This window comes from Podarcis tiliguerta, assembly GCF_965153285.1.
Source record: "Podarcis tiliguerta genome assembly, chromosome: 7".
NCBI lineage: Eukaryota > Metazoa > Chordata > Lepidosauria > Squamata > Lacertidae > Podarcis > Podarcis tiliguerta.
The window spans coordinates 44,070,928-44,090,189 of NC_139540.1; the positions used below are offsets into that span (position 1 = coordinate 44,070,928).

Consider the following 19,262-nt stretch of genomic DNA (forward strand, 5'->3'; position numbering starts at 1 on the left):
AAAACTCAAAACGTGCTAAAAATATCTAAACCCATGCAAAACCCAACTCACCTGACCAGAGTCGTCCTCCATCTACAGTCACGTGTACAGGAAATGTTGGGACCTCCGGCTGGTAAAACTGTATGACAAACACGTATCTGCCCAAATGCGGCACTCTCCCATGCAGAGTAATTTGGTTCTGTCAACATAAAAAAGTTTTGTGTTTTGAGCTTCATCCTATTTATAGTCAAAGTGTGGCAATGTCTAAGCACCATCCTTGCACGCTACTGGTTATTCAACTTAGCACAACTGAAAGTGTGGGAAGGTATCCTATATGAAAAAGAAGGTTAAGTTTATGTACAGGATTGTAAAAAAAATAATAAAATAATAATCCTAGAAATCTCTTGTTTGAATTCCCATCCTGCTAATTCTCAGATAGCTGCTTGGACCTAGAAAGCTGCAGTAAGGACTGTCCTTACAGGAAAATAGAGGCACAGCTAGTGGCTTCAAGAACTACTTCTTTCTTTCTGCACCAGCTTTTTGTCCAGACCTGTAGTGGAATTTAATGTCAGAGCAAAAGCTCTGTAAGAGGCTAACGTATTGTAAATCATTTAAGAGAAACTCCTACAGTTGTGCAAGAGTTCAGCTGCATGCCAGATGATATTAACTTCTACAAATCAATTGACATAAACACAGCCAAGTCTGTGCTGGACTGTGACCCACATTTAATTCAAAATGTTAAATACCTGTGAAGAAGTCAAAGCTACTCCATTAGCTGTATGAGCAGATGGCAAAGGAGAACTCAGTGACTCCTGGTATATCCCATTTCTTTGCACTTCTGCAACCTGCCCATCCCTCAGAGCATCCAAGACCACGGCTGAAGGAGGCGTTTCATATTGCGAGGGGAGGCATGAAGCACTTTAAAGGGGAAACAGAATCAGAACATATACATGTATGCACAGAAAAGTGAGTTCAAATAAATGTGAAGCCTATACATTTCATTTTCAATTTGCTTGCTGCCATTTACATTACTGTATTTACAACATACCCTGTAAGTGTCCCGAAAAACCGGGACATCCCACTTTTCCCCATGAGAGCATGGTGGCCATTTTGGGTGGCGTGATTTCGTGCAGAGATCTCACCCCAAAAAACACTTGGGGGGCACGATTTCACACAGTGCTCCAAAATACATGTTTTGGGGCGTCTGCTGTTGTGCAAGAGCACAGCCCGGAAGAAAGTATGTCTTTTGGGCTCCTTTATCTTGCGCAGGTCACAACATTCACGCATTGTTGTGGTATAACAATTAAAAATGCTGGTGTGTGACTGTTTTAAATGTCCTGAGATGGAACATTTGTCAGAGTTTGCAAAGAAGCTAAAATAATTCAGACAAGCCAAATTTCTCAAGAGTGTGTGCACAGCTCTGGGCAAAGCCTTGCATATCTCTGCTAAGAAGAAAGCACAACTGAGATCAAATTATTCTTATTTCAGAATACACAGAGTGGCAGCAGCCTTGCTGTATGATGGGTACTGCAGTTATTCCCAGGTCAGAGAGAACCTTAAGCCTTCTCTTGATGGAAGCAAAAGGGAAGGAAGCAGTTTACCTTGGATCAGCTGAATGGCCAGAAGTGGCAATGCAATATACTTTAGGTTCCAAGTACTCTATAGAAAAATCTTCCAGAGGAATAAGGCAAACTTTATGCTAGGAAACAAAGACGACAATGAAGGTTCTGTTATTTTCTTCTTCCAGCTAAGAGGAGCATGTGAATAAGGCAGCTACAATATGTGAAAACAGCACACCATTTGTGCTGTTAAAGAAAGGAAGGAAGCAGTTCAGTTTGGTTTAGCAAAGAGGCAGTGCAGTGTGTGGAGACCTGTGAATGGAAGGCTTGTAAGCTGCAGGACCCTGCCAAGGAAAGGGAGGACAGAGAGCTGAAAACCCCTTTCCATGACCACAGGGCCTTCTACAATCTCTTGCCTTCATTAGAAGGATTTGTGAGAAGCCATGAGGACAGTGTGGTTGGCCAAGAGCTGCTACTCTACCATTATATGGGATTAGAAGTGTACGCTTTTGACAGTGAGTCACACAGCAACTGCTCATTGGTCTTTACTAAGAATAGAAGCAAAAAATAAGCATTCAGCCTACTTTTGCTGTTCAACCACAGTAAGATTATTCATTCCAACTCCATTTATTCAAAGCTGATAGTATTCCTGTGCAACTACAAAATGTGGACTGTATCCCATAATTTGGCACACTGAAAACCTCAACTCATTTTTGAAGAAGCACAGTTCTAATACTGATGAATTCAGAAAAAAGTCTGAAAACACACAATGTGTAACTATTAGAAGGCCATGTATCCTATCCATGTATCCTGCATAGGCTCTCATAATGACAAGCTGAATAAATGCATGCAAAAGCTGACCTCTTCTGATAGCTCCAGAATCCATCTTATGGTGAACTTAAATTAGCCTCCCTTGAGAATAGTAACAGCCCCAGTCCTGTGGAACTGAGAGATCCTGTGGAACTTTGTTTGCCGCTTTCTCAGAGGCAGGTAAAATATTTTCTTTTTAAAAAAGCCTTTGAGAATTCCTGAGAATAAACGGCTATTGCCCTGTGTTTTGTACTGTCTGCTCATATTTCAGTTATTGTGCTGCCATTTTATTCCACGATTTTTTCCGTTCTGTTATTTAGTTGGATTTCATTAAGGGACTTTCTATACATTGCTTCTAGCTTCGTAAAGCTGTGAGAGATATCATATGAAACAGAAGTGCAGAAAGGGTTAAAAACAAACAAATAATAAATGAACCAAATGTCTAATAATGATTCAAGAAACAGAACAGCAAAACAATCTCACTGACTAACCAGTGAGCCAAGAAATTAACTCCAGAGAAATTTTTTAAAAGGGGGTGGGGTGGGGGAATCCCCTGGCCAACAGGATCTGAGTGCATTTCCTTTCCAATTCTGAGTAACTTCACCAACAGGAACATATAAATCTGTCAGGCCCTTGTTCCATCTAACTTAGTATTGTCAACTCTGATTGGCAGTGACTCTATAGGGTTACAGTCAGGAATATTTCCCAGCTCTGCCTGGAGAAGCCAGGGACCTGGAACCTTTTGAATGCAAAGCATGGGCTCTGTTACTGAGCTATGGCCCTTCCCCTATTCAGCCACTATTTAATTTTTAAAGGAGTATTCAGTATGAATGTCCACAGTACCTTGCAACAAGCAGAAGTTCAACTCCCTCTGAATGCAACCACCAAGGAGCCGCATTCTGTTCTGGTTTTTATCCCAGCGTTCTCCATATGCATGCTAGCCAATGCATTGTTTTGAAAGCAAGAAGGCACAAAGGGATAAGTGAGGAAATATTTAAGTATCCAAAAGGTGGCAGCAAAGATCTTATAATGAAACTTTTAAACCCATTTACTCAAAAACCTATCTTCACAGCCAGTCCCTTTGCTTTGCAGTTGGGAAGGGTTGAAAAAGACACATACACACAATTTTTTTGTGGGGGGTATTATGGAACCGCACAATCATGTGATCATTTGAAACCAAAATATGTGAAAGCCTGCATCACAGCGGCTGGCAGGACATTGATAATAATGGATTTTTGTTGTGGTCATTGTTATTTATTTATTTATATCCCACTTTTTCCCCTGGCAGGGACTCACAACGGATCCAGGTGGCAAGAGATCCCTTATTAGAGACCCCAGAGTAGCCCACCTGGCAGGAAAAAGATCACAGAACTGAAACTTACTAGGAGAAAATCTATTGCTGAAGCCCTGAGATGGAAGTTTGCATCAGCCAGAAGGTCATAAACTGCAACTCGGTGCATTTCATCAAGCACGGCACTGCGGCATAGAAAGCTGGAATAGATTTCAAAAGTAGTTAAAAACCATACTGGAACTCTTCCACCCCAAAAGAGTATTCTTCTTCTACCGTTTGCTTATTTCCTCCAAAGCCAAGAAACAGTGAGTTATTTATCAGGATTGTACCATTTATATCTGGCTATTTTAAATCATGTTGATTGGAAAATAAGGAATGATCTGGGATAATCAATACAATCCAAAACAGGGAATTATGTTTGGAATTAAAGTATTAAGTTCTCTCTGTGGATTAATGCAACGAAAATTATTTTAAAATCTATTTACATCAGTATTTGACTCCCTCAGATTATTCTGTTTTCTTTAGATGGAGACACACGCCGCCCAGTCCATACGCTATAATATCATTGTCATTAGATCAAGCGTAGAGCACAAGAACATAGAAATTTGCCTTCTAATGAATCAGACCACTGTTCTATCCAGCTCAGTATTGTCAACACGGACTGGCAGCAGCCCTCTAGGGTTTTAGGCAACAGTCTTTCCCAGTTCTGCCAGGAGACACCAGGAACCTGCAAAGCACATGCCCTGTTGCCAAGCTATGGCGCTTCCCCTACTCAATTCCCATTTATTTTAGAACAGTATTCAGAATGAGTACACAGTAAGCATATGTAAGCAAGTGTAAAAAGAAAGACAAAACAGATATTCAACCCAAATGGATAACTAAGTTTCCACATTTCCCCACCTGTATTTGCAGCTATATATATTGATTTTTGCCTCCATCACATTCCCGGGGGTGTCAATCTTCACATTGCCGACATATACTCGATCATGTTCATTGGCATACTCAAGGACTACGACGTAGCGGCCAACTTGGGGAACTGTCAGCCTTATCTGCAGATCCACCTAAGAAAATTCGAACCACATTTGACTACTACCAAAATAAGGATCGCAGGGGATGCCATCCATTTCCCAGGAAACACTTTTCTCAAGCATGCAAGAGTTTCAAGAAAGCAAAAGGAGAGCTACATAATTCCTGAACGCCGAATCCCAAACCCGCCAAAGCCTTTGCTACAGAAAAAGCCTTCCTTACCCTGCCCCCCAGAATGATTGCCCCATGGGTAAGTCACACAGTAATACTAGAAGGGATGCATGGAACTAAAGGTAAAGGACCCCTGACAGTTAAGTCCAGCAGCGAACGGCTCTGGGGTTGTGGTGCTCATCTAGCTTTACTGGCTGAGGGAGCCGATGTTTGTCTGCAGACAGTTTTTCCGGATCATGTGGCCAGCATGACTAAGTCGCTTCTGGTGAAACCAGAGCAGCACACAGAAACGCCGTTTACCTTCCCGACGGAGCGGTACCTATTTATCTACTTGCACTTTGACGTGCTTTCGAACTGCTAGGTTGGCAGGAGCTGGGACCGAGCAACGGGAGCTCACCCTGTCGCGGGGATTCAAACCGCCGACCTTCCGACTGGCAAGCCCAAGGCTCAGTGGTTTAGACCACAGCGCCACCCATGTGGAACTAGAATGTACGGAATTGACACATATGATGGCAGATTTACACACAAACAGAGCCATCTTACCTCTTGACCAGTGATATGAGACATTACGGGATGTTTGGCTGTTGGCTGTTGGGAAGCTACGTTCCTGTACTCTCTTCTGTTCAAGGAAACTCTGACTTCTGAACCAAACACACAGCAAAATCTGTCCAGGGGCAGGTGCTCATACTGTAAACAACTTTTTAAAAAGGAGGAAGAGACACCATTAAAATCAAATAAATCAACCCAAGGCAATGGTCTCAATAATATAATAGGTGCACTAACTTATCTGTCACTGCCTGTCCTGAATAAGTGCAAGCCTCTGTAACTGGTAACTGCAGGATGGGGGCTTCATAGTAGTCGCTAGGCAAGAGCACCAGGTAATCCTAACAGGACAAAACAATATTAACATAAGTGTATTTATTAAGCACTTAGAAAATGATTATGTGAAAATTTCAGCATAAGTTGCAAACAGAGTGGGCTCCTGTTTCCACAGTAGATTAACAATGCAAGCCCATGTATTCAGATATAAGCCCCCAATTATTTTGACTTATTCCTATGTAAATGTGTATAGGATTGCTCCCCAAGGACATAGTCCTGTACTCAAGATCTTCTAGCTGAGGGATTTTAAGAAGTGGCAGAAGCCAGGAAACAATAGTGGATCTTGATCTATGGTGCCACATGTCCAATGGATTTGTATGATATTCTTCAGCCTTCAGTCCTAGGTGCTGTTGGACTACAACTCCCATCATCTATAAATGTTGGCTGGTGATGGTTGGAGTTGTAGTCCAACAAGATCTGGGTGTTAGGATAGTTCTGTTCCACCTTAAAAGAGAACAGGCTGTTGTCTGTCACATGCCTGTTTAGTTCCAGCACTCGCTGGGAACTTCCATTTTGTATATAGCTTTTGTTCTGGCTGTTTTCCTGGACACGGAGGCAAGCAGTCATGTTTTTCCTTTGTTCTGATCTACGTTGAATAAAGCTGTAAATATGCTCTCCTGTCTGCATCCTTTCGTTGTGGAGACTCTGCTGAAAGGGTGTGCATGGGTCTTGGAATGTCTCTGAGGCTCGTGTCACTAATTGACTGATGCTGTTCCACGGGAGACCAGTGATTGTCCAGAGACAACTGGGGGCCTGCCTGATGCCTCCGTCTCCCTGGCAGTATCCCAACACTGGGAACCTGAGGTGAAAGACTAGTGGAACTCTTTCAGTGTGCTGGTGGCACCATTCCATCAGCAATTATATGCCAGTGGGGGGGGGATGGGGACAGGGTAGAGTTGTACATGTGAGGGGTACACTTGTCCCAAATCCTATACTCACTCAGACCACAGTCATGCTACTGACAGCATCATTTTACACTAACCCCAGACCTGGGCAATAGAACTGAAAGCAGTCCCTCTGCCCACTCTGGCACAGAATATGGTGTGTTTCAGCACCCAGTCACAGCATACAAACCTAGCACAGAGAGACCACCACTCCAATAACTAGGCACAGTTCATGAGGCTATATTTGTCTGACCTCATGTTGTGCACACTGAGAGGTCAAAAGGGGGAAGTCTGATGGGGGGGCAGAGAAGAGAAAGGGCACTCTGCACAGAAGGGGACCATTTCTCACAAAACAGTCCAGCCTCACACAACACACCTAAACTCTTAAGAGGAGCTCTGCCTCAGGACTCCAGGCACAACCAACTGACAGTAACCTCCACTTCACCAACTGGGGTTTTCAGAACCAAGCAAGTAAGGGGAAGAGGAACACAAGTTGCAAAACGTAATATCTATGACAGCCTTTCACCCTCCCTTTCCCCCTTTTTTTGCTATATATGAAAACTCTGTTTTGACTGAACTATACCGCACTAACATTCTTCCCCCTCGTAATTATAGCAAACATCTTACCAAAAGGACTCCCTCTGCCATGATTTTAAAAATCCAGGTTCCAGGAGCCAGTGAAAATGCATCTGCAAAGCTCTTCCCTGGGACAGTGACAAAAGCAGGTTCTTTGCTGGGCGAGAAGACCACACCTTTGCTCTGAGGAGTCCCTGCCAGCAAACAAGAAAATAATAATAATAATTTAAAAAACACACTCCCTGATGACTCAGAAACCAACATTTTTATTAATTAAAATGAGATAGGCAGCAAACTGAAAGAGCAGGTGCATCCCCCTGCCTGCCCAACTCAAGACAACACTTTATGTGTCTGATAAAAGGGACTGTAGCTCACGAAGGCTTATGCCATAATAAATCCATTAAAGGTTACCCCATGACTCTGCTGTTGTTTTTACATTTTTTAGATTTACGCTTTTTTTGGGGGGGGGAACCTTGGGTGGCCAGCTAAAGATTATGTGTGAAGAGGCTCCAAGTGTGTGACAGACATATTACTGCAATGCACTGCAATAGACTATATGAGGTATGAAATTGAGATCCAGCCAAATCCCACGATATATGCGATCCACATTCTTTTACAGGCTGCCCTCCATGAAACCACCCTGGGAAATATCTGTCAGAAGAACTAAAAGTGGCAAGCAAGCTATTAATAAGTTAACATTTTCAATGAACGTTGGCTTATTTTTTTTTTAAAAGGAACTTACAGGTACCTGTTTTTAAGTCTAGCACCAGAGGTCCTTCTCTAAATATCCCTGCCACTGTAGGCTTTCATAATAATAATGACTATTATTTACATGCCGCTACCTGATTGGGTTTTCCGGAGAGCCAGATTTTAGATTTTTTTAAAAAAACCCATGTAGGGTGGGCGGGTGGGCATGGCATAAAAGAAGCTTTGAGTTCAACTGAATTCAGTGCATGAAGACACTTTGCAACTACCTGCTGAGTTCTGCTGCCATTTTGCTCTACCTACCTTTACGAAGCCGAGAATAAGCAATTATGTGGCCAGATACCGCAGCAGTTCCAGGATTAATATACCTCAATATAACACGAAATAAACGGAGGTTTGATTTCTCCACGTTCAAAGTTATCCTTACTTCATTCTGTAAAATGGGAGGTTAATAAACAAGGAGGAAAAAGCCATAAAGTACCAAAAGGATAAATCTTCAGAAGTTGTGCAAGCAAAATACACAATTCCTACAGGGGGGGAAATAAGAATAACAAGTACCACGCATATGGACAGAGACATTTATGCGGAAGGAAAAGCATTTTCTGGCATAAGGAAGAGAAAGACAGGCAAACCTAGCAAGAAACGTAATTCACTTACAAGTGTTATTAGGGCCAAAATGTTTCCCCTCAGCAATTGAGATCCTCCCTCTACAGCTTTTTGAAACCAAGGTGACATAGTGCAGTGCTAGGTGGAAGAGCTTAGGAGAAGCCACAGTGACAGGTACTACCACCTCTGGCTGGGGAAAAAAGAAGCAAAGAAGAGGACAGGAAAGCATATTATTTTAATACTACCACCCAAAAGGCAGAAAATGTCTAGAAACATTTAGCAAATGTAACACGGCAATCAAAAAAATTATGGTGGGTTTGGATGAAACACAGGTCTAAAGCACAGGTCTTCTTACTGATCCTCACTGTGAATGATGTCCTGATGAATCTGGAAGGATAACAAGTTGGCTGTACTATGGTCCGCATTTTTACATCCGCACTCTTATACACACTTACCTGTATCGTCTGCTCCTGTGTTTCTGAGAAGACATGTATATCATTGCTCTGTTAAGCTGGCATAGTACTGTGGTGTCCATGTGGCATGGCTTAAGGATAAGAACTGTGTTAAAAGATGTGTGCTAATGTTAAATCATGGGTGATGTACCTTGCACTTCTCCAATCTATTTTAACTTGGCATTTGAGATGAAGGTTTTCCATGTATTAACTTTAGGGTTGCCAAGTAACTACTACCTAGAGAATCCAACTGGATGTCAACAATGCAATGGAAAGGTTTGAAACCAGTAAGTAACTACTACCTAGAGAATCCAACTGGATGTCAACAATGCAATGGAAAGGTTTGAAACCAGATGACTGAAGTTCATTTGGCATATGCCTAGAGTTCTATGCATTATTTAACTTATTTGGTTTGATTATTCTTCCTCACCCCTTTTCTATGCATCTCCTATTGGTTTTTCATCAGTGATCACCAACTACAGAATCACTGCAGCAAGGAGAAGGAGGAGAGAGGTTTGGTGTGGGGATGTCAGCATTGCTTCCCTTCCTCCTCTAACAAAAGCTTCAAAAATGAAGTTGACTTAACGGGAACAAAAGAGGAAATGCTGAGCTGCTCTACTATCTAAAATTAGTATTAAAAAAGCCAAAAATGTTCTTCTCTGGATCATCTTAACTAGGCATTTTCTGGGGGCTGATCCAGGTTTCTTAAGAGCATGTTCTGTTTTTGAAGGCTAGGAAAAGCAGAGGAGGGAAATGGCAATGGAGAAGTTGTAGTTCATAAATTTATATTTTACCCTTGTAAAATTCTGACACGGTTAACAGAATTTGAAAGAATAACCCTAAGGGAAAACCCTAGATTAAGAGGAGTAAGGCATACAAATGAATGAAGATTAACCAGAAGGAATCCATTATATATCATGCTACTCCAACAATCTCTCTGAACGCGTCCCCAAGGATGAACAAGCATCAGTTGATGAAATAAAACATATTCTCCAAAAAGATGCCAAGACAGCACTTACTGAATACATTCCTCCATTTTTTTCTGTAATGCTCACAAATTGAGAATCACAGAATCATAAAATTGTAGAGTTGGAAGGGACCTTGAGGGTCATCTACTCCAACCCCTGCAATGTAGGAATCTCAGCTAAAGCATGACAGGTGGCCATTCAACTTCTGCTTAAAAACCTCCAAGGAAGGAGAGTCCAACACCTTCCAGGCAAGTCTGGTTCACTGTTGAACAGCTTTTACTGCCAGAAAGTTATTCCTGATGTTTATTCAGAATCTTGTTTCTTGTAACTTAAAACTATTGATTCAGGTCCTACCTTCCAGAGCAGGAGAAAACAAGTTTGCTCCATCTTCCATGTCACAGCCCCTTAGATATTTGAAGATGGCTATCATATCTCCTCTCAGCCTCCTCTTCTCCAGGCTAAAAATGCCCAACTCCCTCAACTGTTCCTCATAAGGCTTGGTTTCTAGACCCTTAATCATCTTGGTTACTCTCCTCTACACGTTCTAGCTTGTCAATATCCTTATATTGTGGTGCACAGAATTGGACACAGCACTCCTGGTATGGTTTGACCAAAGCAGAATAAGAGTGGTACTATGACTTCCCTTGATTGGAACACTATACTTCTGTTGATGCAGCCTGGAATAGCATTAGCTCTTTTTTGCTGCTGCTACATCACACTTTTGACTGATGTTAAGCTTGTGGTCCACTAAGACCCCTAGATCCTTTTCACATGTATCACTGGCAAGTCAGGTGTCCCCCATCTTATATTTCTGCAGGTGGTTCTTCCAGCCTAAGTATCGAATCTGACATTTGTCCCTACTGAAATTCATTTTGTTAGTTTGGGTCCAGTTCTCCAATCTGTTAATGTCATCTGGAATCTTGATTCTGTCTTCGGCAGCATTAGCTACCCTTCCCAGTTTGGTATCATCCCCTGAATTCCATCATCTAAGTCATTTATAATTGAACAACGATGGGTCCAGGAGAGAACCCTGTGGCACCCAACTTGTTACCTTTTCCCATGATAATAAGGAACATGAGTGAGCACTCTTTGGGTTCGGCCAGTCAACGAACTACAAATCCACCTAACAGTTACCTCATCCAGCCAACATACTGGCCTGATAGTATAAGGCAGCTTCCTATGTTCCTACTCAATTGTAACAAGCTTAGGGCAAGTCTAAAAATATTCCCTTCTGCCTCACAACTCCAGCTTTTGCATCTAGGAAAACTTGCTACATGGGTCATCTCAATCACATGGGGAGTTTCTACAACTACAGTGGATTTCCTGGAAGCATCTGCCCCTGGTGTGGATATATCTCCAAGTGACTGGAAGGAATCACATGGCAGACTGGAGCCAGTGTTGGTGTAGTGGTTAGAGTGTTGGACTAGGACCTGGGAGACTAGGGTTCAATTCTCCACTTGGCCATGAAGCTCACTGGGTGACCTTGGTGGCCAGTCACAACCCCTCAGCCTAACCTACTTTACTGGGTTGTTGTGAGGATTAAATGAACTATGTCAGCCACCTGGAGCCCCATGGAGACAAAGTTGAGCTATAAATGCAACAAATAAATAAAAATAATAAACTGCTGCAGAAAATGCAAGAGGGCATGTGGGGTCACCACTTAGAAGATCTCCCCACAGAGAAAGGGTAAATGCATAAAGCAGGCTTTGCTGAAGAATGTTTCCTTCACACCCATTATAAACTTTTAAAAAAGAAAAGAAGTTTAAGTATATGTGGGATTCACTTCTTCTGGCCTCTTCTATAATCCAGCAGGACCAAGGAAATGAACTCACATCTTCTTCCCAAGGTTATTTCACAAAGTAACATCTGGTCAGTTAAATACATACTTGTACTGAGGACATCTGTGCATAACCTCGCCAGCTAAAGCCAGGAAATTCTTGAAGATCATAACCAAACCGGATTCCTCTTCCATTAGGAGATGTACCATCTTCAACTTCAAACTTCATGTGATGTAAATCAGGTAAGTAGTAGTCCTTTTCAGGCCTTTCATAAATACAAAAATGAAATGGCAGGCAATGCTTTTGTTTTCTAAAAATGTTTCATTTGCTACATATGAAAAAGAGGCATAACACTTAAGAACTGGCCTGCTGGATTAGACCACATGGCATAAGTTAAGGAGGGAGATGGCTAAACGAATCCTCTCCATACTACTACCAAGGTGAAGTCTCAAAGAGCGCCCTCGCAGAACTTGGCACCCACTGTTGAAAGTAGCTGGTTAATACCAGATTACCAATCAAGTGTTGATGAATCAGCACAAAATCTTAAGGAAGTTTTGATGTTGTATTGTGTTTTTAATATTTGATTGGAAGCTACCCAGAGTGGCTGGGGAAACCCAGCCAGATGGGCGGTGTATAAATAATAAATTATTATTATTATTGGATTTACTGGTGCCTAAGCTTCACTTTTCCATCTTACTTACTCATTGCAGGATTTTCCAACCATGTGCCTTCTGCACTGGCAATCACCCGACAGATCATCGCACACACGGCTTACGGCCCCTCCCACGTCACATTTGCACCCTGCGAGTAAAGGAAAGAACCAAACTTTTTAAGCAAAAATATATGATGCCAGAAGATAGATTTGTAGGTTTTCTGGGATAAAGAGATGGGAAGAACACTCTCTGCCTTTCCATAAATGACTTTAGTGCCGCATTGTTTATGCTCGAGATCAATTCTCAAAAATGTATATGTATGGCTTTCTGCAGTGGGCTGGCACAGCCCCAGAGTCATCACAGCAGATGCTCAACAAAGTACCTGTATAGATACAAAGTCACTTCTCCATCTCTCACACACAATCAAGAGCTAGGAAAGAGCAGAGGAGGAAGAACTGACATTGCCCCAATTGCTATGGCTGTTTTACCGCAGGTCACTGTTGGAATGAGTCCCTGTTTCTGAAGGGAAAGAGTAGCATAAACAGAATGAGATAAGCAGGGACTCATTAAAACAGTAGTCTGTTTTCTATTTATATCCCACCTTTCCTCCAAGGTAGCTGACATAGTTCTCCGTCCTGCATTTTATCCTCACAACAACCCTGTGAAGCAGGTTAGACTGAGGGACTATGACTGGCTTGAGGTCATGAGGTGAGCTTCAAGATTGAGGGGGGACTAGAACCTTGGTCTCCCAAGTCTGGGTCGCTAACCACTACACCACACTGACTCTCAAAAACTCCACACTGGCAACACAGTAAGTGCGCAGTAATCAGGAGTGTGAACACAGCTTAAGGCCATCAGTTGAAAGAGTGATCTGTGTTGAAGGAAGCAGATATTTATTATTGAAAACTTGCCCACTTTCACTTACCAAAATTTAAACAGAAGACTCACATTGGTAAGAAGCAATAATAAAACTTCATATGCAAATATGTTATATAGGAGTGATTTGAAGACTGTTTTTTAGAAACATGTCCTGTGGTAACTAAACCACATTTTACCTTGACATCCAAAATAATTATTGTCTTCTAGGCCATAATAACCATCTTCACAAGTATCACACGAATCTCCACAAACGTTAGGCTTGCAGTAACATTCACCATCCACCTATAAGGGGAAGGGAGTGGAGAAGCTTTCAAGTTTTCCTTTGATACATTTCTTATTTCAAAAGAGTCTTTAGTAATGACCTAAAATATGCTTAAATAGGCATGAATGGATGGTTGTGGCATTAGGTGGGAGCTGGTTTGCAAACAAAGAGATCACAATATAGGAAAGGAAAGAAGCCAAATGTCCCACTTCTGCAGGATAGCCTTATGGGGAATTATCTCCCAGGTTCTAGTCTAGTGATGGGGTCTTTGAGCCACTGTTGGACTCCAAATCCCAGCATTCCCAGCCAGCACTGTCATGGATAGGGATGGAGCCCAATAAAATCTGTGGGGCCCTGTTCTAATAGAAGCCTAGAGTGGGAAGTTCCTCCTGTGATTTGCCAGATTTGAAGTCAGCCAGTCATGGGTAACTTTGGCAGGGTGAGGGAGCTCATTTATAAAAAATTAGCTAAACCTGACACCAACTTGCTAAGCAAGCTACTTGGGATACAGATATGAACATTTACATGGGAGTAGTTCCTATTTAATTCAGTATTGTATTGTATTGTATTGTATTGTATTTATTTAGGTAGGCTATTTTTCGATTGCCTAATAACAAAGCTTCTCTAGGAGGCTTACAATGTAGACCAAAAATTCAAAAATAAAAATATTACAATATAAGCTAACAAATAAAACACAGCAGATCAAAATGTAGAGAAAGGGATAAACAGAGAGAGGGATAAAAATGCACAGAATTAAACCAGTTTTAAAAGAGGGAGCGGAGAAATAAAATTCAGAGCTAAAACTAGGTTGTCATCCTGTTTGCCTGGCAATGAAAAGACATTAGGGTAGGTGCTAGGTGGGTCTCTCTGGGGAAGGCATTCCACAAACTAGGGAGTCACTACTGAGAAGGCTTTTTCACTCATTGTCATTTGCAGTTCCTCACCTGGAGGGGACATTCATGCATGTCACAAAGGACTCAGAAAGATGAAAAGCAAAGTTTTAAATTAGGCCTAAAACGCAAGACTTGCACCCAAGCAACAAAGAATATTGGGATGCCAAGGTCCCTTCCCACCCACACATTTGGGGCTGTAGACCAGTGTGAGAACTGGGGCTTGATGAGGATTTGTTCAGCCAAAAAAGTTGAATAACACATAGTGAAAACTGAATATTTTTACCTGCCGACACTCTCTGACTCCACTCAGTGTTCCAGATGCCTCACACTGGCACTCTGTAAAGGCAAACGTATCCACCTGAAACCTTTTTCTTAGAACCCTTTATATGATTGACATCTGCTGGATGAGCGCTAGACAACAGGCATGCCTAAAGGAACTCTCTGCCTTTTAAATTATAAGACCAAAATCCAGAAAGACCTAGGGTTCATATAATACTCTAACTTGGAATGTCTACCTGTGGTGAGATGAGCCTGTCTCCCTTCTCCAGCCCCATCTGGAGAGCAAAATCCTGAACTAAGAGATAGCATCTGTTTGAGTGGAAGCTCCCTCTGATTTCACAATCTAGACCCTTAATGAAAACAAGCCCAGGATTACACAGACAGGGAGATTCCACTTTAAAATAAATGTGGGCTGTTCCATTTCAGGTATTAAGTTCTTGATGGAGGAGGTACACATGAGACAGAGATATGCTCCTGATTTCCCCCAAACATAGAAATTCTGGGGGGTAAGTATCTTGCATGTGTTCCTGATAGGTTGACTATCTGTTATCTTCCTCAGTAATTCTCCTGGGGCTATGAAAACCTTGCCATCACAATCTCTCTCCAGGGAATCTTTGCTGACCTTGCCACATTCTGTTACCATGTAAGTGGAATTCAGTATTAATAATTCCTTTATCTTTTGCTAGATTGGTGGAGGCACGTTACCATAAAAGTGACATGAATGTTCTTTGGGGGGAAAGCTATTTTAAGACTCCTTTCCACACAGCAAGCTGTCTAAAGTCTAGACCTATCAGATACACTTTGGGCATTGCTGAACATTCTGAAAATGCTTCCAGTTATTGTTGTACTTATTTTCCATGTTCTGCATCTCAACATAACTCTAGGCAGTCCATGAAAAAGGCAGGTGTGTTCCAGAAAACTACCAACAGGAGGCTTCTTGGACAAGTAAATAAACAATTTTCTCCAAGCAAAAAGGCCTCACTCTGTGCCAAATCAAACGCTATATTGAGGGTGCAATTCTATAGCCCTTGAACCTGGGAGTTAAGTTTCATTGAACTTAAGAGGACTTCTGAGTAAATATTTACAGGAATGTGCTGCAAAAGCATGCTTGCATTTGTGTATTTCTAATTTTATTTTTAAATAGCAGCTGTAGATGACCCTGATCCAGATCAAGACTGTAGTGTATAGGAAAAGAGGCTTAAGCCCTTTATTCTGTGTCATTTTCACGATAATCCGGGCCCCAAAAGGCTGCTATATGAGTTTTGCAAGTGTATGTTGCCTAACTCTGCTAAATTTACATCAAGTGATTCTGCAGAACAGAATTTGGCTATGCATCATTAGGCATCTGTGTTACTAATGGGAAACAGAGTGGTGTTTTTTGGGTTTTTTTAAGCAACTGTAAGAATACTGGTTTGTTTGATACTCTCAGCCTGTGAGAATTGTGCTTTCACTTAAAGAGAACACAAAACCTGCGATATACAAGGCAGCTGAATCAAAAGCCAGTGGTTTACGACTGCACAGTGAAGGCCTTCGCAACCATATCCACATCCGTGTCAGTCAGTGAAGCCCCTTTGGAACCTCAAATGTGTACAGGTGCTATCATTTTCTGAGAGTTGCTGTATAAAAGATAATATTGGCAGGTCTGGAGGGCCTGGACTGGGCTGAGAACAGGAAAAAACCACAGGCTTTATTTTTATAATATAACATGAGGTGTGTACAGTGCTTTTTTCTTTTAAAAAATGTTTAGAGGCACTCTCATGTTCCTACTCATATTGAAATACTGCCCCTCAATGAGGCCAAACGTAGATTCACAAAATGTTTAGGAGTGTGCATACCCCTGCGTTCCCCCAGGAAAGAAAAGCACTGGGTGTGTATCAACACAGCCTTACCTATACATCCATACGGGTTTTCTCTGGCCAGATGCCAGTAAAGTGGTTTGCAAATGCTACAGGTTGGACCTTCTACATTTTTCAGACACCGGCAATCATCCTAATGGACAAAGGGAATAATGCATATGTCATGACAGGGTCTTGACAAACTAGTACAGTATACAGCTTTGAAATACACATAGGAAATGGGAGATGGAGAACAGTTTTACTGATGGAGAATCCAGACTTAGAATTAGCAAGTTGTCTGAAGATACACAATGGGCAGAATTCACCTAACGAGTTCCATCAGCAGAAGTCCTGCTCATACAACAGGACTTCCCCCCTCTCCTTCCCCTGCAACCCCTGAAATTGGCTTGGAGAACCCCCAGAGACAGCCTACAGGGAGAGGAGAGGGGAGATTGTTTCATCTGGCAAGCTGCAACGCTTGCACTGATGGGACGTTCCACCCGATACAACCCCAATACAATGGTCTGTAACTGCTAGACTATACTAGTTTTGATCCTTGCATGGCTCAACATGTGACTGGAGGAGCTGAAGGAACCTATCCAAACTCTGAGAAAGTGCTCCCCCCCCCCGCCAACTCACAGCTGCATCCTTCCAACTTGCAGGGTGTACCCTTAGAAAATATGTTTGATTTCTTCATGCTTTTTAAATTAATATTTTTATACAGCCCATCAATAAAGTCCACTGGACAATTTACATTAAGTTATGGATCAATAAAACACACACACACACAGAAGATTATCAAAAACCTGTTTGAGTGGGGAACAGTCTTACACCTCTTTGCTCAATGGAACTAATGGGACTTGAGCAGAACAGAGGCAAATTCACTACAGAACATTTCCCTATTATGTATGTATATTGTCATCAAATCTCACAAGTAATAATATTCACACATTTGATATTAGGAGATATGACAAACATTCCATTTCTCCTACGCTTATGAACTAAGCTCCTTATCTAAAAGTCACTTACTGGAGGAGTCTCCTCCCTGGGGCTACGATGCCTGTGAGGACAACTTGCCCCATGCCCACTAACTAGCAACGGAAAAGGGTGGAGAACCAGTCATTCAAGCCCTAGCAATTGTGTTATAATTGTAGATGCCACAGTCAGGTTATTTAGCAGGATAGGTGCTAATGTGTTGCCAGTTCTTTGTTTCTTTCTCCATATAAATCCACTGTTATGAAAACGAAAGTACCATGAACTATGGCCTTTGCATGACAATTCTATTATGTAATTCAATTCTATTATGTAATACTTACAGAATAAGAATCCATGGTTCCTGCTGGGTCACATTCGTTGCTGCTTCCTGTTTACATTTTTTAAAATAAAAAACCTATTTAAAGCTATTTATTTTCAACAATCCATATAGCACTTTTTAAGTGAAGAAAGTATTCCCTGGTTGTTTTATTATGCATTGAGCCTCACAACAAACACTGACAGTTTCTCTCTGATATATTCTTAATAATATTTAAATACCTCCTTTTATGTACACACTGCATAGTGTTTTATCCTCACATTGGCCCTGTAGTCAATGTTGCTCCCATTTTACAGGTAGGAAACAGAGATGGAAAACATTAACTGAGGCCAATAACATGAGTGAGATTTCCCATTAATTTTATACATAACACTGCCCAGTCATTGGTTTTGACTGACTTGGCCATGGCCACTGAGGGAACCTCATGACCACAGGAAAGCAGAAAGAGATGTATGTGCTTGTATCTCTCAAACTTAAATCCAGACACATTCCATTGGTGGATGGTTGATCTATAAACAACCATCAACTCCTTTCCTGAGGCATCAGGACAACAGAATTTCTCTGATGAAGCAAGATTATAGCATTTGGAACTTCTTAATTTTAAAAGGCAAGTAAAAGGGGATGTAAAGGAAGTGTATAAAAGTATGCATAGCATAGAGAAAGTAAATAGTTTTTCTTCCTCTCTCTTAACACTAGAATGTGTGTATGTACAATGAAGGAGAAGAATGTTGATTCAGAACAGATAAAGTACATCTTCACACAGCACATAGTGAAATGTTGGAATTTGCTCCTATCAGAGGCGGCAACTTGGATGGCTTTAAAAAGGGATTTTCAAATAAATTTTATATACTTATTTATTTAAAACATTTTTATCCCACTCTTCAGCCGAAAAATGGTTTGCAAATGTCTGAGATAAGGTAGTATGACTTCCTTGCCTCAGTAAACTGTCCCTCTCAAACACCAAATGACATCCTTCAGGACACCAGCCACCACCTGAGCTCTAAGCATCTTACAATTAGCAATGGCAGCCTAAACAAGTAATTAGCCGCACAATGGGGGCAAAACTTGTCCAACTCCCCTGATCGCATACAATTTTCTGCTTCTACAATATCGCCATAAATAGATGTGTCTTGGTAATTATTACCTTGGCAATGAGGAAAACTGTTGGCTGCTGAGAGACATCTGTGACACTGTTGTCCTGTAAAGCCTGGTTGACACTCACACTGGCCTGTGACTGCATCACATGCGCCCTGGTAGGAGCCATGGGTCGAGCACTGACAAGCTGAACAAAGGTGTTAATTTTAAAAGGACACCGGGTTTCATATTACCACACACACACATATATACACACACATGGATAAAAGTTTGGAGACATGCTCTGGCAAGCAGCTGCTTCTTTGTGGATTCATACATTCCATGCTTCTCCTTTTGGAGAGAGATATGTAACTTGGGGTCAGAGGTCTTA

General features: G+C 41.7%; 2 protein-coding genes across 4 annotated transcripts in view; both read right to left on the reverse strand.

Annotated features, from left to right (window-relative positions):
* The window catches only part of RIOK3 (RIO kinase 3), a 910,199-nt gene that overhangs the window by 732,584 nt on the left and 158,353 nt on the right, over positions 1–19,262 (reverse strand). The gene's annotated exons all lie outside the window — the stretch shown is intronic.
* The window catches only part of LAMA3 (laminin subunit alpha 3), a 126,720-nt gene that overhangs the window by 67,175 nt on the left and 40,283 nt on the right, over positions 1–19,262 (reverse strand). For all 3 annotated transcript variants that reach the window (XM_083451495.1, XM_083451496.1, XM_083451494.1), the window contains 16 exons: positions 18,942–19,079; positions 17,802–17,848; positions 16,540–16,639; positions 14,655–14,707; positions 13,393–13,498; positions 12,386–12,485; positions 11,793–11,949; positions 8,184–8,313; positions 7,227–7,369; positions 5,620–5,720; positions 5,380–5,533; positions 4,540–4,700; positions 3,731–3,839; positions 1,581–1,678; positions 726–897; positions 52–178 (listed from right to left, as the gene is read on the reverse strand). In XM_083451495.1, the coding sequence (XP_083307621.1) occupies positions 52–178; positions 726–897; positions 1,581–1,678; positions 3,731–3,839; positions 4,540–4,700; positions 5,380–5,533; positions 5,620–5,720; positions 7,227–7,369; positions 8,184–8,313; positions 11,793–11,949; positions 12,386–12,485; positions 13,393–13,498; positions 14,655–14,707; positions 16,540–16,639; positions 17,802–17,848; positions 18,942–19,079 (1,896 nt within the window). The remainder of the gene's footprint in view (positions 1–51; positions 179–725; positions 898–1,580; positions 1,679–3,730; positions 3,840–4,539; positions 4,701–5,379; positions 5,534–5,619; positions 5,721–7,226; positions 7,370–8,183; positions 8,314–11,792; positions 11,950–12,385; positions 12,486–13,392; positions 13,499–14,654; positions 14,708–16,539; positions 16,640–17,801; positions 17,849–18,941; positions 19,080–19,262) is intronic.